Raw genomic sequence first — 17540 nt, 5'->3', positions numbered from 1 at the left:
TGATATATGCCAGTTAAATTGTAGAATTAATGCAAATGAAACAACTTTAAAGAGTAGAGAGCTATAATTTATATTACTTTTCTCATTTTGCATTTTGGTTTTATTTATAAAAGTTGCCACAGATCTAGTTCTTCTATTCCCAGAAATAGACTATTTCAGCCAGTGAAGTATCATGTTGATCTGGTAACAGGATACTTCTCACCTTGACAATATCCTTTTATTATTTTTGGTTAGTGAAATGCATTAAATATTAACTGGAATCTTCATAAATATAAAATCAGCCCCAAGGATTGAATCTTTGATAATGAACGTCTGCTTCAAGTGATCATCTTATGCTCTTTCAGACTTGGTACCCAAAGAAGAAGAGATATTTATCATATTTCACCAAGTATGCTGAATGAAACATTCTAATTTTATCTATGGACATAATCATCTGGATATAGACAAGGAACAGGAAATGAGTTTGTACATTCTTCCTTGGCTTTCTTTGTTCTTTGTGGAAGAGGCAGTATGTCACTTGGAAACAAAGAAAAATTATTTATTTATTAGGCCCAGAAAGTCTTAAAGTCCATGCCTGATTTTTTTCCTCTGGGTAAAATAAAAGTTGTAGGTTTACATATTTTATGATAATGGGAAAATCGAGTGACCCCAGTTATATTCCAGGAATCTTTATACTTGGTTATAAATAATAAACTGGAACACTTCACTGGCTCTTAACTTCTCTGAGGATGTTTCATGTGAATGGAATGGAATGATCACACATTGCCTGATAATATGTCTGCGAACCTCTACCTGTTCTCCATTCCTAAACATCTGCCAAAATAATCATCTAATTATGAAATTATGTGGGTTAAATTTTTATGTTTAGTTTTCGTCATTGTATGAGATTGGAGCATATAAATTACTTTTAAAAATCAGGTATGTGTCCTCACCTTGATTTGTTCTGAAGTATCAGAGTCTTCTGGATGGGACAGGCCTACTGAATTCATGAGCTAATAGGAGATTTTTGTTTGTTTTGTTGGTTCTTTTGGTTTATTTTTTTTATATTTTGTTTTTGCTTTTTGTTTTTGCCACCTCAAGACCAACTGAACATTGTAACACAGAGTGTGAAAAGTATGATTGGCTACCCTTAACTGAGGAACTATGGGTAGCTAATGGCTTCCAGAGAAGGTACTATGTGATTTTCAGTAGGTCAAACAAGCACTAGTTGATGGTCTATAACCAGATGGGCAATGCAAATTAGAGTCAATGGGTAATAAAATTAGGTAAAAAAGGACATGAAGTTGGGGATGGGAGGTAAGGAGATGGGGCCATTTCTTACAGAACTTAAGGGAGTACCTGATTATGAAAAAATGTGAAATTATCAAAAATTAATATTTCTTAAAATATGCCAGCTTTTATTGAATTGAATTTTTGAGTAAAAGCACACCAATATATTAGTACTCTAAATGTATGTTAGTCCCTCAGTTTTAATACCTATTTGCATTCTCTGTAGGTAATGTTAGTTTTCTAAGTAAGAAGCACATTCTTTAGTGTATTTGAGCAATTATTTCTATTTTATTCTACTTTGAATTATTTTAAACATTTAAAAGATAAATAAATTACCCTCAAATACATAACTATCAATAAAAACTGTTATCCAGAAGGAGATGCTTACTGGTGAGTTTACTATGTGTCTTTTCTTGGTTTGTTTTGCTGTTAGTCAAATTTCACGTTAGTTATTTCACATTAATTTGTTTTACTTATTCACAGTACCTACCTTTGTAGACCTTGTTCTTCTGTTTTCTTCTTTAACTTACGTATCTGTCTCCAACATTTTTGCTTATGTTCTATTTCTCATATCTTGATATATTTTATTTTTAATTAGCTAGTTTATTTTGAGTCCGAGCCTCACTAAGTAGCAAGTTGTCTATCAACCTTGCAAATCAACTTCTTCCATGCTCACTTGAGTGTTAGCACTTAAGACATGAGAAACCATTCCCCATTTTCTTCATTTTATGTCTAAAACATCATTTTTTTCTTTCCCCTTATAGGCCTTTGATACCTCAGTAAGAAAATGACACATACTTTTTTCCTTGACAATTGATATACTAGTCATTATTCTGTATGAATATTTTAACTTAGAAAGCGTTAATTCCTAAAATCTTTCTATACATTAAACACAATACTTAAATATAGTAGTTTCTGTACACAAGAATGCCTAGTGAAACTGATGGTGTCAGTCACCACCTAGAGTGGGTATTGCTAGTAATTTGCTCAGCTTTATGCTGAGAATCATGCCAACACTAGTTTGAAGATAACTTCTTTTACTGACACCTTGATTATAATTTTAACTTCATCTCATTATTACTTCATATTATAGTGTAGTTAGTTGTTCTTCTTTTATTTCATATCCTCTTGCTTTTAGAGAGCAGAGAGTTAAGCAAATATTTGTATTAAAGGGGTGTTTTAACAGTTTAGTGACTACTATATGTGTAGTTGGAACTATGCAAGATGGAAAGAAAGAGAGCACCCATACACAAAGTTCTTAAAATTCAAGTCCAAGCTACAAATCTCAGTAGCTATGTTGCACTGAAGATGGCAGTAAAAAGTCTGTCCTTCAGTGTCTGCTCCATTTTTGTCGTTGCATTTCTTTTAGATAGGAGTAATTTGGGGATACATTTTTGTACATGTGTTGTTGTACCCATCCCTCCATTCAGGATCCTTTTGACTACTATAGGTGATCTCTTCAGGTTCCATATTCCCACTGTTGGGTATTTTGACTAAGGTTACCCACACTGATTACTGAGAGCATCCCACATGAAGGATTTTCTAGAAGTTCACGGAAACCACTAATCTAGGCAGTTGGGTATTCATTCTCATGGTTTCTGGGCTTCTCTCCTATCTTCTTCCATACTTGATCTTGCTCCTCTATTCTACTCCTTAACCCCTTTGCCACCCAGAGGCATCCCTCTCTCTACAACCCATAATTATTTTGATCCACCCTTTAAGTGGGATTTAAGCACACTTGACCAGTGACCAGTCCAACTAGGGATCGATTCAGTGGGCAGGCACCAATCCCTGACACTTTACTTATACCTTGTTGTGCTTGTAGACAGAGCTGAGAATGACTGTCCTGAGAGGCTCTACCCAGCAACCAACTGAGACAGATGCAAATATTCACAGCCAAGCATTAGAAGGACATTGTATCCTCCTATGGAAGATTTAGGAGAAGGGTGAAGGAATTGAAGGAAGCAACCCTATAGGAAGACCAACAGAGCTCCCAGAGGGTAAGCCACCAACCATATGCTGGTCCCAGGCTGCTGGCATATATGTTGCAAAGGAGTGCCATGTCTGGCCTCAGTATAAGAAGATGTACCTAATCCTGTAGTGACTTGATGCCCCAGGCTGGGAGTGATGGGGGTGTGTGTGGCAATCCTCTCAGAAGTAAAGTGTGCGGGAGGCGAAGTTTGCCAGGATTGGCAGCAGGATTCAGTCAACATTTGGGATGTAAGCAAATAAAATAATTAATAAATATGCGTGATATACTCTCATAAAAAGAACTAATTCTTGTGAAAATTTCAAAAAATACCATGTCAAAATTAACTTGAAAGAATGGCTTAATTGGTCTGTCAGTTTGAGGATATGGGCCATTATTGGAGGAAAGTAATGATGTCAGCTGTCTGTGGCATCTTGTCACATTGAATCCACAGCCAGGAAGCAGAAACAGAAAACCAAAATCATCCTCTTTTTATTCTGTCCAAAGGAATCAAGTACATAGAGTCGCATTATCCACAGCTAAGGTGTGCCTTACTGCCTAAGCCATATAAGCTAGATCATCCCTCACACGCATGCCCAGGTGCATATCTTCTAGGTGATTCCAGGTCTTTTTTCAATGACATTCAACATCATAGTTGAAATTTCCAAATTTGAGTTTAGTATGTTAATTTTTGATGGAGGTCTTATTTGATATCAAGAGATTTTGAAATTCTGATTCCTAATGCAAGAAAATCCTTAATAAAACGTTGTGAGTTTGCAGCTTAAGATTGGGAAACAGACCTTTTTTACCAAATGAGGTTTGAAGGAAAATTGAAAGATAAGAAAGAAATTTTTATTTTGTTTCTGACCTACAAAATTAAGTTATTAATCACAACTACCCTGATACCCAAACTACACAAAGCTTGAAAAAGAAATAAAGTTCAGGCAAATTTTCCTTGTGAATATTAATGCAAAATATTCAGTAAAATTCTTACAAAGTGAATACAAGGACACAAAGAAAACATCCTTCCCCACAAACAAGCAGGTTTCCTCCCAGGGAAACTTGGATGGGTCAATATATGACAATCCAGTAACATAATCCACTGCATAAACAAAAAGAAAAGGTCACATGATCATTTCATTATCTGCCAAAAATCTGACAATGACAAAATCTAGGACCCCTCATATTATAAGTTTTGGAAAGATCAAAGATTTGAGGCACAGACCTAAAAACAATAATGGCAATATGCAGCAAACAAATAGCCAACATCAAATTAAATGGAGAGAAACTTGAAACAATCCCACCAATACCAGGGCCAAGACAAGACTTCCCATTTTCTCTCTATCTATTCAATATAATACTTGAAGTCCTAGCTAAAGAAATAAGACAACAAAGGAAATAAAGGGGATACAAATTGGAAAGGAAGTTAAGGTATCACTATTTGCAGATGGTGATCATATACATAAGCAATTCACAGATTTCTACCAGAGAGCTCACATAGCTGATAAACAACTTCAACAAATGACTAGATATAATTAAGGTAATGAGTACTCCTCCTTTAAATTATTTATAAATGAGAAGAGAAAGAAATTAGGGAAATAGCATCCTTCACAATAACCACAAATAATATAAAGTACCTTGGTAAAACTCTAGGCAAGTGAAAAATCTGTATGACAGGAACTTCAATTCCTTGAAGAAAGAAACCAAAGAAGAAATAAAAAGACAGAAAGATCTGTTATGCCCATGGATAGTTAGGATTAACATTGTGAAAATGGCCATCTTATCAAAATCAATATATAAATTCAATGCATTCCCTATCAAACTTTCAACACAATTGTTTGCAGTACTTGAAAGAGCCAATCTCAACTTCATATGAAAATAAAATAATCAAAATAATCCAAACAATAAAAATAATTCTGGAGGAGTCACCATCCCAGAACTGAAGCTGTACTACAGGACAATCAATGGTAATAAACCTGCATTGCATTGGAACAAAAACAGATACATTGATCAGTGGAATCAAATTGAAGACCCAGAAATAACACCTCGTCCACAACTATGGGCATTTGATTTTTTGTAAAGAAGGTAAAACCATGTAATGGAAAATAAATAAATATTTTCAACTAATGGTGCTAGTCTAACTGAATGTCTGCATGTAAAAAATGCAAATAGATCCACATTTAATCACCCTGTACAAAAGTCAAGTCATAATGCATCAAGGATGTTAACATAAAATTGTATACACTACATCTTATAGAAGAAAAATGGCAAATATCCCTTAACATAATATTAAGGGGAAACTTCCTGAAAAATAATGGCTTGGACTTTAAGATCAATGATTGACAAATGGGGCCTCATAAAACTGAAATGTTTTAGAAAGGCAAATACCAATGTCAATAGGACAAAATGGCAGCCTAAAGAGTGGAAAAGTTTCACTAACCTTACATTTGATTTAAGGCTAATATCCAAAATATAGAGAGAACTCAGTTAGATGTCAATAAACCAAATAATCCAATAAAAAATGGGTTACTAGAATGGGTGTGTAGGAGTGAGATCATCTTCATAGAAGCAGGGGAAGGAAGGAGGGGGGATGGGAGAGGGGTGAAAGGGATTAACATTGGAAATGCTAATACATAAAATATCCAATAAAAATTCTAGAGTTCAAAATGTGAATGCTTCACTCCTTCTTTAAATGAGGAAAAAGAATACCCTTGGCAGGGAAGGGAGAGGCAAAGATTAAAACAGAGACTGAAGGAACACCCATTCAGAGCCTGCCCCACATGTGGCCCATACATATACAGCCACCCAATTAGACAAGATGGATGAAGCAAAGAAGTGCAGACCGACAGGAGCCAGATCTAGATCGCTCCTGAGAGACACAGCCAGAATACAGCAAAACAGAGGCGAATGCCAGCAGCAAACCACTGAACTGAGAATAGGTCCCCTATTGAAGGAATCAGAGAAAGAACTGGAAGAGCTTGAAGGGGCTCGAGACCCCAAAAGTACAACAATGCCAAGCAACCAGAGCTTCCAGGGACTAAGCCACTACCTAAAGACTATACATGGACTGACCCTGGACTCTGACCCCATAGGTAGCAATGAATATCCTAGTAAGAGCACCAGTGGAAGGGGAAGCCCTGGGTCCTGCTAAGACTGAACCCCCAGTGAACTAGTCTATGGGGGGAGGGCTGCAATGGGGGGAGGGTTGGGAGGGGAACACCCATAAGGAAGGGGAGGGGGGAGGGGGGAGGGGGATGTTTGCCTGGAAACCGGGAAAGGGAATAACACTCGAAATGTATATAAGAAATACTCAAGTTAATAAAAAAAAAATTCTAGAGTTTAAAAAGCTAAAAAAAAGTGGGATACAGAGCTAAACAGAAAATTTTCAACAGAGGAATCTCGAATGGTTGAGAAGTAACTAAATAAATCACCATTCTTAATCACCAGGAAAATGCAAGTGAAATGACCCTGATATTCCACTTTATACCAACCAGTATTGCTAAGATCAAAACCTCCAGAGACTGCCCCAACTAGGAATCCATCCTATCTGGACACCAAACCCAGACACTATTGCAAACATCAAGAAAAGCTTGCTGAGAGAAGCCTTATAGAACTGTTTCCTGAAAGACTCTGAGAGAACCGGACAAATACAAATGAAGATTTTCACAGTCAACCATTGGACTCAGCATAGGGACTCCAATGGGACTTAGGGAAAGGACTGAAGGAACTGAAAAGGTTTACAACCCCATAGGAAGAACCACAATATCAGCCAACCAGATCCTCAGAGATCCCAGGGATTAAACCTCCAACCAAAGAGTACACATGGTGTACACATGATTATGTAGCAGAGGATGGCCTTATCTGGCATCAGTGGGAGGAGAGTCCCTTGGTTCCTGGAAGGTTTGATGCCCTATTTTAGGGGAATGACAAGGCAGGGAGGAGAGAGTAGGTGGGTGGGTGGGTGATTGGGGGAGTACCCTCATAGAAGAAAGGGGAATGGGGATGGGATGGGGTTTCTTGGAAGGAAATCCAGGAAAGATGATGACACTTGAAATGAAAATAAATAAAATAACCAATTAAAAAAATCTCAAGTGATAGCACATACAGGTGAGGATGTGGAGAAAGGGAAATACGTCTGTTCTTGATGGAATAGTGAACTTGGTACAACAACTCTTGAAACCAATCTTTTAATTTCACAGAAAACTTGAAAATAGTTCTACCAAAAGACCCAGCTATAACACTCTTGGGCCCAAAAGATGTTCCAACATATCCCAAGGACTCATGCTTTACGCTGTTCATAACAACTTTATTTGTAATAGCCAGAAACTAGAAACAACCATATATACCTCAGCTGAAGAATAGATACAGAAAACACAGTTTATTTATATAATGGAATATTAAGCAGCTATTTAAAACTCCAAATATCCATGATACACCCCACAGACCCAAGTATATTTAACAAGATGCCCCATCAAGGATCACACTTAAAAGGGGGACCAAAATAGTATAGGAGGAGAAGGGGGAGGGAAGTGGTTGAAAGAGGGGAGCACAAGGACAGTGCAGAGCTGTATGTGGAGAGACAGGAGAGAGGCCCAGAGAATGAATTAAAATCTGTAGCTACCAGGGGTTGGGGAGTAGAGAGATTCTTTAGGAAGACTCAGAGACCTGAAATGTGTGTGTGGCTCCCAGAAGTCAATGTAGATGTCCCTAGCTGATGTGACTAGCAGTTGGGACATAGGATCTAAAGGGGCTAACTTCTGCAACCAGTCAGGACCCATAATGGACAGATAGAACACTTAACAATCCGCAAAACATTCATTCTAAAATCTGTTCTGTCTAAATGAAATACAAGGACAAGATGGAGATGTGACTAATGAATGGTAATAACTGTCCCTACTTGAAACCCATATCTTGGACAAATGCAGTCCTTGCGGTTAGTAGTACTTTGTTTTGAAGTGGGATTGGTCTAATGCTTATGTTCTAATGCTACTTTTGTCCTTCAAGCTGCTTATATTAGTGTCTGTACTTAAGACACTAAAGGATGTGGACCGGATTTGGCTTCAGTTGGTAGATAAAAATGCCAGTAGCTAATGGTTGGACTGAGGAGAGTGGGAGAGTAGGAGAATCATGGTGGGAGGGGTGTAGGATGGATTAGTCATACAATAATTCAGGTAAGTGTCCCTAATCGTTCTGCCCTGTTTATGTGTGGGGTAGCAGAGATGAAACTCATATTTTAAGAATGTTAACTCAGGGATACTAGAGGAGAGGAAGGATTGTAAGTGTCGAGCCTGGCTATGAGTGTGCAGCCTGTCGGATCACAGAGTAAGCCAACTATTGCTATACTGTTATGCTTCCAAAAAGGTGTCTAATATAACTGTCCTCTGAGAAGCTCTATCAAACAGTTAACTGAAACAGATGAGGATACACAAAGGCAAATATAGGATGGATGTCTATGAGTCTTGATTAAGAGATGGGGAAATAATTGGAGGCCTGAAGGGAATGGGAACACCACAGGGTCAACTAACCTAGTTCTTAGAAACTAAGCCACAAAAACAGAACACACGTAGGCTAGAATCAGTACCTTGATACATGGGCAACAAATAAGCATCTCAATCTCCATGTGGGTCCCCCACCAACAGTAGCAGAGTCTCTCCCTAAAACTGTAGTCTGACTATGGTGTGTGGTCCCCAACATGGCTGCATTGTCTGGATTCTGGGAGAGAAGGCACCTAATCTGGCAAAGACTTGATGCACCAGGATTTGGGGATACCCAGGGGTTGCCCAGCCTCTCAGAGCAGAAGAGGAAGGGGTACAGGGTAGGGTCTCTGTGAAGGGGAACCAGGAGAGAGATCAGTGCATGATGAGTAAATTAATTAATTAATTAAAATTACATGTATATAATTTTTCATATGTATTCAAATCAAAACTCAAAGACACACAATAATGAACTGTATACATATACATTTGCCAAGGGTATAGACAAGATTTACATTGGTTAATAAGTGACTAAAAACTGAGATATATGTTTTTTGGATATTAGTTACTATTATTTAAAATACTCATAAAGGTAAAAGTCTAATGGATATAGCTCTGACTTTCAATCCTGAAAATGTGAATTCTAAATTTTTATGTACTATTTAAATCCATCAGAAAAAATATTCTCTTCCCTAATCATTTCTGGTACTTGTAAAGTGCTAAGAAGTTAACCTATTGCAAGTTAACAATATTCATTTCCAGAGAATTGATTTATTCCTCCAAATATTCACATAGCTGAAACAAATAATAAGTATGGTAATGTTCTTTCACTTCTCCCAGAGAGATTCGGAATTTCTATGTGTCTCCTCATATCCTCTCTCTATCCCTCTGTCTGCCACTCTCTCATCCTGCTATATAATTGTCTTTTTTCTTGATCAGCATATTCAAGTTGTCTAAATTTCAATTCTCCTGCCCTTCTATTTCCAATGACAATGAGAAAGGCCTCCAGTTCAGACCAGACTCAAGTAAAAGACTTCCTCTTCTTCCTCTTCCTCTTCCTCTTCCTCTTCTTCTTCTTCTTCTCCTCCTCCTCCTCCTCTTCTTCTTCTTCCTCATCTTCTTCTTTCTTCTTCTTCTTCCTCATCTTCTTCTTTCTTCTTCTTCTTCTTCTTCTTCTTCTTCTTCTTCTTCTTCTTCTTCTTCTTCTTCTTCTTCTTCTTCTTCTTCTTCTTCTTCTTCTTCTTCTTCTTCTTCTGATTCAGTACAGTTTTATTTTCCCAAATGTACAGCGGATTGAATCTGTTCATGCACCTTTACCAGCAGTTGGGGAACTGCCACCATTTGTGTTTCTGGTGTAAATTACTTGGGCTCTGTACATTTGAAACAAGCTTGATAAGTCCTTTTCTAAGCAGCTTCTGAAGAGCTGCACTGGCCAAGGAACCTTGAAACTTCACTCTCTGGAGATCACAGCTGGAGTAATAAGCTGATAGTTAGGAACTTCCTTACAAAGTTTGTCATAAGTAGCTTTGTCAAACAGGTTGAGATTGTTAAAACTTTTCCTGAAATTTGCCTTTGGACCACTTCTTTTTGGCCTTGCCATCAGATTTATTTACTGGGTCTTTGTCCTCTTTAGCCAACTTTTGAACATTCTCCTTCTTCTCAGAGAGTAGTGTGGACCACTGCAGCCCCACTAAGATGTCGAGAAAAAGCAGGACTCCTTCTTCTATCTCCATCCTCAGGAGGTTCATTATCTTTTCAAAATGGGTTGTACTTTCAACTTTTTGCTCTACTTCAATTTTATATTACTATAAATCCCCCAGAGTGGCAAAAAGGTTATAATTTCTAAGATAATTCTTGTCAATCTTAGCTTGGCAATATCAAAATTTTGTCTTGTATGATTTATTAATTGTCATATGAATAATTTATTAAATTGCATTATTTATCATATGAATAATCTTCAAAGTGAACATATTTAAAATAGAAATAAAATCTTTAAAAGTAATATATATATATACTCTTTCACATGAATAAAGTTATTTATCAATGTTATTTACCTCCTTTTATGTATATGTACATACTTTATTATTAAATTTCTACCTACATATGAGGATTGAATCAGATTATTTACCGCATGCATCTATTTATATATTTTTTCTTTATGTGCTTAACATGAAGTTTGAGGAGAAATAACAGAAATTTATTTTCTCCTTTATTTTTAAATTTTACATTTTTTGGATATTTTATATATTTGCACTTCAAATGTTATCCAATTTCCTCCTGATTATTGATTTTCAGAAATACTGTATACTTCCAGCCTATGTATCATACCTCTTAAGTATCTTTAATAAATATCTTTAATATAGCATTATCCTATATTATTTATTTTCTTTAGTCATACTTTACCACACCATAATTTTTTCATGGCATTTTTTACTTCAGCATTTCTTAGAGTATAAATAAGAGGGTTGAGCAAAGGTGTCCCAATTGTATAAAACACAGATACCATCTTATCTATTGGGAAGGTGGTTGGTGGGCGAGTGTATATGAATATACATGGACCAAAAAATAGAACCACCACAATGAAATGAGAAGTGCATGTAGACAAGGCCTTTCGTCTTCCTTTTGCACTGTGGTTTCTCAAAGAGTATAAGATTACAATATAGGAGATAAGCAGTACCATGAAACTTACTGTGCATATGGCACCGCTATTAGACACAACTAGCAAATTTATCACATAGGTATCCATGCAGGCAAGTTTCAGCAAGGGCTGCAAATCACAGAAATAATGGTCAATTATATTCGGACCACAGAATGGTAATCTTAAAGCCAAGATAATCTGTGCTGTAGAGTGAATACAAGACCCTACCCAGGCAAGAATCACTAGTAAACCACAGATATGTTGGCTCATTATAGTTGTGTACCTTAGAGGCTTACAGATTGCTACATAGCGGTCAAAAGCCATGAGGATAAGCACAAAGATCTCCATGCACCCAAAGAAGTGAAGTGCATAGACTTGAGTCATACATTCATTGTAGGTAATAATTTTTTTCTGGGTGAGGGAGTCGAAGATCAATCTAGGTGCTGTAGTCGTAGAGAAGCAAGTGTCAGCAAAAGACAAATAGAAGAGGAAAAAGTACATGGGACTTCCAAGTGTATGACTCATCTTAATGGTTATCACAATGAGAAAATTCCCCAATAATGTCATAATGTAAAGAATCAAGAAGACTCCAAATATTGCCTTCTGTTTGTCTGGATCCTGTGTTAATCCAAACAGGATGAATTCAGTCACTGTGTTGTTATGCATCTTATCATTGACTATAATAGATAAGAGGATGGTCACAATTCTTTAACCTGCAGAAGAAGAAATGATATATTGGGATAAATGTCAAGAAATTGAAATCCCTTCGTCCTACACCATAATATTATCCCTAAAATCCCCAAAGAATCTTTTCATATTTCAACTTGAAGCTAACTGAACTTGGTAATAGCTTTTACATTTGAGGAATAAAAGTATGAATACTGTTCAGATGCTTGATTCCTGTTGATATTCTGAAGTGTTTAATTTGTTCTTTCTTTGAAATAGTGATTTAATGATTAAAAAACTTGTGAAATGTAGAAAAAAATCATATGAGTCTGTAGGGTGTGTTTGGAAGTTATAAGCCAAAATATTTTCATTAACAGTTCTTAGCAGTTTGAAAAGATAAATTTTTCTCCACGTATATATTCACACACGCCTGTAGATCCCATTGCTGATTCTTTCCCTGTGCTCTAGTGTATGAAAACAGTAATGAAATGAACCACTAAGATTAAGGATTCCATTCAAACAAAATTCTCAAACAATTCACTCATCTTTTGGTTTATTGCAACTTTCTCATTTAACATTACACTTCACAAATTCAGTTAATCATATTTTAATAGCAACTCTTATAGTCCATGTATCATTTTACTGTGGATATGAAAAATAAGGGTTTAGAACATACTTTAAAGTGTTAATGATCAAAGAAATATGTATTATAATGTTTTTATTACATTTAGGTTTATTACATTAGATAAATTTCCTACCTGCAAGCATGAGCATATTTAGAGATTTTTGACTTTTTAATCTTGAAAAATATTCTATAAAATAATAATATATACATATATATATATTTATGTGTATGTAAGTATGTCTTCTGACTTATCACTATTCAATATTATGTGAAAAACTCCATTGTTCCAATGCTAGGTTTTAAATTTTACTTTCAATTATGTATTGAAATGTTTGGATTTTATGGGATTGAAAAATGTCCTAAATGTAATTTCACTGCATCCCTTTGACCTAGAATTTCTATCATTATCATTATTATTATTATTATTATTATTATTATTATTATTAACTATTTTATATTTCTGGGCTTTTCTCTCACTCCTGTGTGTGTGTGTGTGTGTGTGTGTGTGTGTGTGCGCGCGCGTGTGTGTCTTTGTGTGCACTCACACATCCCACGTACGTGAATGCCAGAGGAGCTGATTTCCTCCATCAAACAAATGGGCCCAGTGCATAGATATCAGTTTTTTGGCATGGAAGCAGCAATTCTTTACCTGATGATAAATTTGAGTGGTCAAATTTTTATACTTCAAAATCATAAAAATCAATTTAAATTAAAATTTTGTATATATATATATTATTGGCAACACTTATAAAGCTTCTTATTTTTACTTTATAAATAATAGTTTTATAAAACATAATTTCTACAACATAAATAAATTAACCCAATGCTAAAGGAATCATTGTTATTGTTATATATTAGCTGTTTTCAATAATGTATGTAAATTCGTGAACTATTATCTTATTTAATGAAAACAACAAGACAAACAAAGTATTGGAGGAGAATTAAAAGAGAACTGAATTGGACTTCTCACTTCTTCTATGCTTCCAGAGAGTTTTGTTTGCACTTTTATCTTTGGTCCTGTATGTATCTTATATACAAGTGTGGCCTGAGTTATAGGATTGATGACTTTTCAGAAATGGTAAGGTTTAAGAAAAAGATACCTTGTATTTTAATTTTATATGAGTTAGTTTATAGAAACACTAACCTTTCTGAAACATTTTCAGTCTTGAAGTTTTGCTGGTCAGATGTCAGTCTAGCAAAATAATGGTATTTGTAAACTTAGAAAGATGTTTGTTTTTGTCTGTGATTATTTCTTTTGCTGTGAAATCTTTGTATGTCACATAGTAAAATTTGTCAGTTCACTATTTTAATTTACTACTATACAATATTATTTTGATTGTAGAAGTCATTGTTTACTTTTCTATAACTATCTTTAGTTTCAGTGGATGAATCAAAAATTAGAGAAGGTAAAACTATTCAAAATACCCTGTCTGTACAAATCTATTTTTAACAAAAAGGATAAGTGTAAATGAAATAGTTAAATTTTAAGACTGTACTTGGTATCATTAGAACAGAAATCATCTTCAGATAGTGATATAGTGCTCAGAGTTTGAGGCAATTGAAATTATTTAAACAGATAAATTAAAATCTCATGGGACATAGGTCAGTTTCCAGTCCAATTCTCAATGTATATAGTGAGATACAGAGTTAGAGAAGTGTGTCACATTGATTAGTGACTCAAACTCCCCTTATCTGCCCATTCCATCCAGAGTTTGACCCACCTGGGAATCTAGCCCACATACATATTGCCAAAAACCCAGACAATATTGCTTATGCCAAGAAGTGCATGCTGACAGAGCCTGATATAGCTGTCACCTGAGAAGTTCTGCCAGAGAATGTCAAATTCAGAGGTGAACACTTGCAGCCAACCATTGAACTGAGAATAGGGTCCCAATTGGAGGAGTTAGAGAGCATATTGAAGGAGCTGAAGGTATTTTTAAACCCATAAGAACAATACCAACAAACTAGAGCTCCCAGTAACTAAACCACCATCCAGAGAAAACACATGAACAGACTCTTGGCTCCAGCTGCATATGTAGCAGATGATGGCCTTGTTGGGCACCAATGAGAGAAGAAGCCCTTGGACTACCCCCTGCTCAATGTAGGGAAATGTCAGGGTGGGGAGGCAGGAAGGGGTAGGTGATTGGGTGAGGGAACATCCTCACTGAAATGGGAGGGGAATGGGATACATGGTTTATGGATGGGAAACAAGGAATGGGGATAACATTTTAAATGTAAATTTTAAAAAATCCATTTAAAAAAGGAAAGGAAATATGAAACTTGAGTGCCACATTGTTCACATATAGTTATGTATGATTCAACAATCTCATTCTATTGTGTTGATGTAAAAGTTAGTTCACTCAATTTGAACAAAGTAAGCAGACATGTGACTATCCCCACCTGTGCCCACGCTTTGGTGACTTTCATTATTGGCTCTTTGATCACAGCTTTCCCTTTCATAAGAATTCAAGTTGTTTATTTGTTAAATTCTTATCTATTTTAAATCCAAATTTTCTTCCAAAAGTGGGTATAGCGAAACCATCCTTAATGATTTCTTAATTGAGTTCCTATGGTGCCCACAAGATAGAAATTATATTTAAGGTTATTACTAACTCTAAAAACATGAACATCAAAACTAAAGAGCATCTTCACAACAGGATTTTGGTAATGAAGGGAAAACTGAAACAGAACTCCTTTAATAGTGTACTATCCAGTAATATAAAAATTAGAGAAGAGTCATCATTTGAGATCAAGAAATAAAATTGTATTTTAATGTCATTTTGTGAAATTGAAGGGTTTATTAGACTTGGAGCACATATGCTTGGCTTTAGGTTCAGGGTGATCTCTGCCTGCCGTGTGATAAACAAGCAAGTTCTTGTCATGTGTGATGACTGGAAATATATAACTTGCCTTACTGGACCTTGTGGACTGTAACTGGATGAAAAATACACACATGGAAAATTGATAATATAATTCTATTAGTAACACTGAAGCCAAAAGCCACAAGATGCAGACTGTCCTGTAGGGTATCCCATGTCTGACTTTCTCCCTCCAGCCCCCATCATAGAGAAGGACTAGAAGTACTCATCAGAACTACTATTTTTAGAGGAATATCAAAATGGAATGTCTTTCCACTGCTTTATAAAAAATTGCATTGTTTTGACTATGTTTTGAGCCCAACAGTTTACACTTATTGTTACTTAAAATTTCATGAAAGAAATACAATAAATCATATTGGGATGTATGCATACAAAGATACTTGTTTCTATCTCTATTTCTATTTCTCATTCTCTATCTCTATCAGGTATATCATCTTTAGGTATATTTCTCTCTTTATATACATATACAGGACATAATTGCTATAAGATATATATTATCATGTATATGTACACATAACCAATTTTGTTAAATCACACAGAAAATAAATTTGAGGATTCTAGAGATTATTTAGAAAATCACCAATGACATTTAGGAATTTGCCTATCTTATGTGTTTAATCAGAAAGTAAGAAACAACTTTTATGCTTTCCTTTCCTTTCACTTTTCATACACAGGCAACCCCATTGTCTCTTCTTTCCATTGTTCTAAATGGACAAGTGGGCAGGTGAAATGAAGAAATCACATGCTGTAAGATTATTACTGTTACAAAACACAGTGGTTAAGGTAGTCATTATGGCTCTCAACATCACTGTTCCAGCCATGGCTCACTATGTGCACTTCAAGCACTCCATGTAAACACATTTTCTTAGACAGACTCTTTAAAAGTTCCACATGGAGCAACCTGATAACATTTCTTCTTCAAAAGCACGTATCCCACATTTTTATCTGTGGACAGAGAGCCCAATGCAAATACCAATTCCTCAGCACTACCCGAGGAACTACACAGGAGAGTGCCTCTAATACTAATGCACTTCTTTGCAAGATTTGTGTGTAATTGTTGAGTTTGTCACATCTAGCACATCCTCCTCTCATTTTTGTCCGAGCATATTGCATTTATCTAATAACAGACAGAGAAGACCGAGAAACAGAACCCAAGCCTTTGTGCTCAAAGTGTTCTAACCCCCATCTCTCTTACAGCAATTGCATTATAATTGCTATTATACTTTTGAGAAGAGTCATGTCACAAGAAAAATAAAGTCATTGTCACTAATGGTCACAGGATGAAGATTATGAGACAATCCAGGGAAAAATTAAGGAAAAGTTAACAAAGTACTATAGAGTATTTTATAATTTAAGTAGAATTGAATTTTCTGTTTGTTCAGTTAGTTGGTCGTTTTTCCCTTGTACTAGCTTTTACATTGAATCCACAGGGTGAATTTTAAACAGAAATTTTTTCTGGACCCTAACCTAACACTGGTCTCATCAACATCCAATTCTGTCACAGCAGCTTTAGTGAAAAATGACTGCCTATCCACAGGCCAAATATCTATTCTTGTCCTGACTCCTCATTCTGCAAAGAAGTCTGCAAAGTCTAGTTTCTTACAGAACAGTGTAAGATAAACAAACACAAATTTTACTACTTCATTATCAATGGAGAAAACATGATTGGGTTATATCAGTTTTTGGAGAATTGAAAATGAAGATGAGCTAATTGTGAATAGGAGAAAAGATAAATAGCTTAATTAGATTTATAAACTTACCCTTTCTATTGGAGATGAAGACTGTTTCCAATGCATTGCTCATAGTTTACTCTTTCTGTTTTGATTCATTGCAGTCATGAATCATATGCAAGATAATCTGCACCATGTAAATTGGAGACCTGAGTTTTAACAGCCTAAATTGTATTCTGGATTTATCTACTCTGGCCTTCAGATTTCAAAACTATGGACAGAGGAAAAACTCCACAGACAATCCTATAGAAGACCAGAGATAGATGTTAGATTCTACCATGAAGGGCTAA

At 35.7% G+C, this 17540-nt stretch overlaps 1 protein-coding gene across 1 annotated transcript; it reads right to left on the bottom strand.

Annotated features, from left to right (window-relative positions):
• Positions 1-11104: 11104 nt before the first annotated feature.
• Olr621 (olfactory receptor 621) lies at positions 11105-12016 on the bottom strand. The gene is given in 1 exon segment (NM_001000652.1): positions 11105-12016. A coding segment is annotated over 1 exon segment (912 nt).
• Between the last annotated feature and the right edge of the window lie 5524 nt (positions 12017-17540).

The sequence above is a fragment of the Rattus norvegicus genome, chromosome 3 (genome assembly GCF_021556685.1).
Source record: "Rattus norvegicus strain SHRSP/BbbUtx chromosome 3, alternate assembly SHRSP_T2T, whole genome shotgun sequence".
Lineage (NCBI taxonomy): Eukaryota > Metazoa > Chordata > Mammalia > Rodentia > Muridae > Rattus > Rattus norvegicus.
Note: the sequence above shows the minus strand (reverse complement) of the source record. Positions and strands in the feature narration are given on the sequence as shown.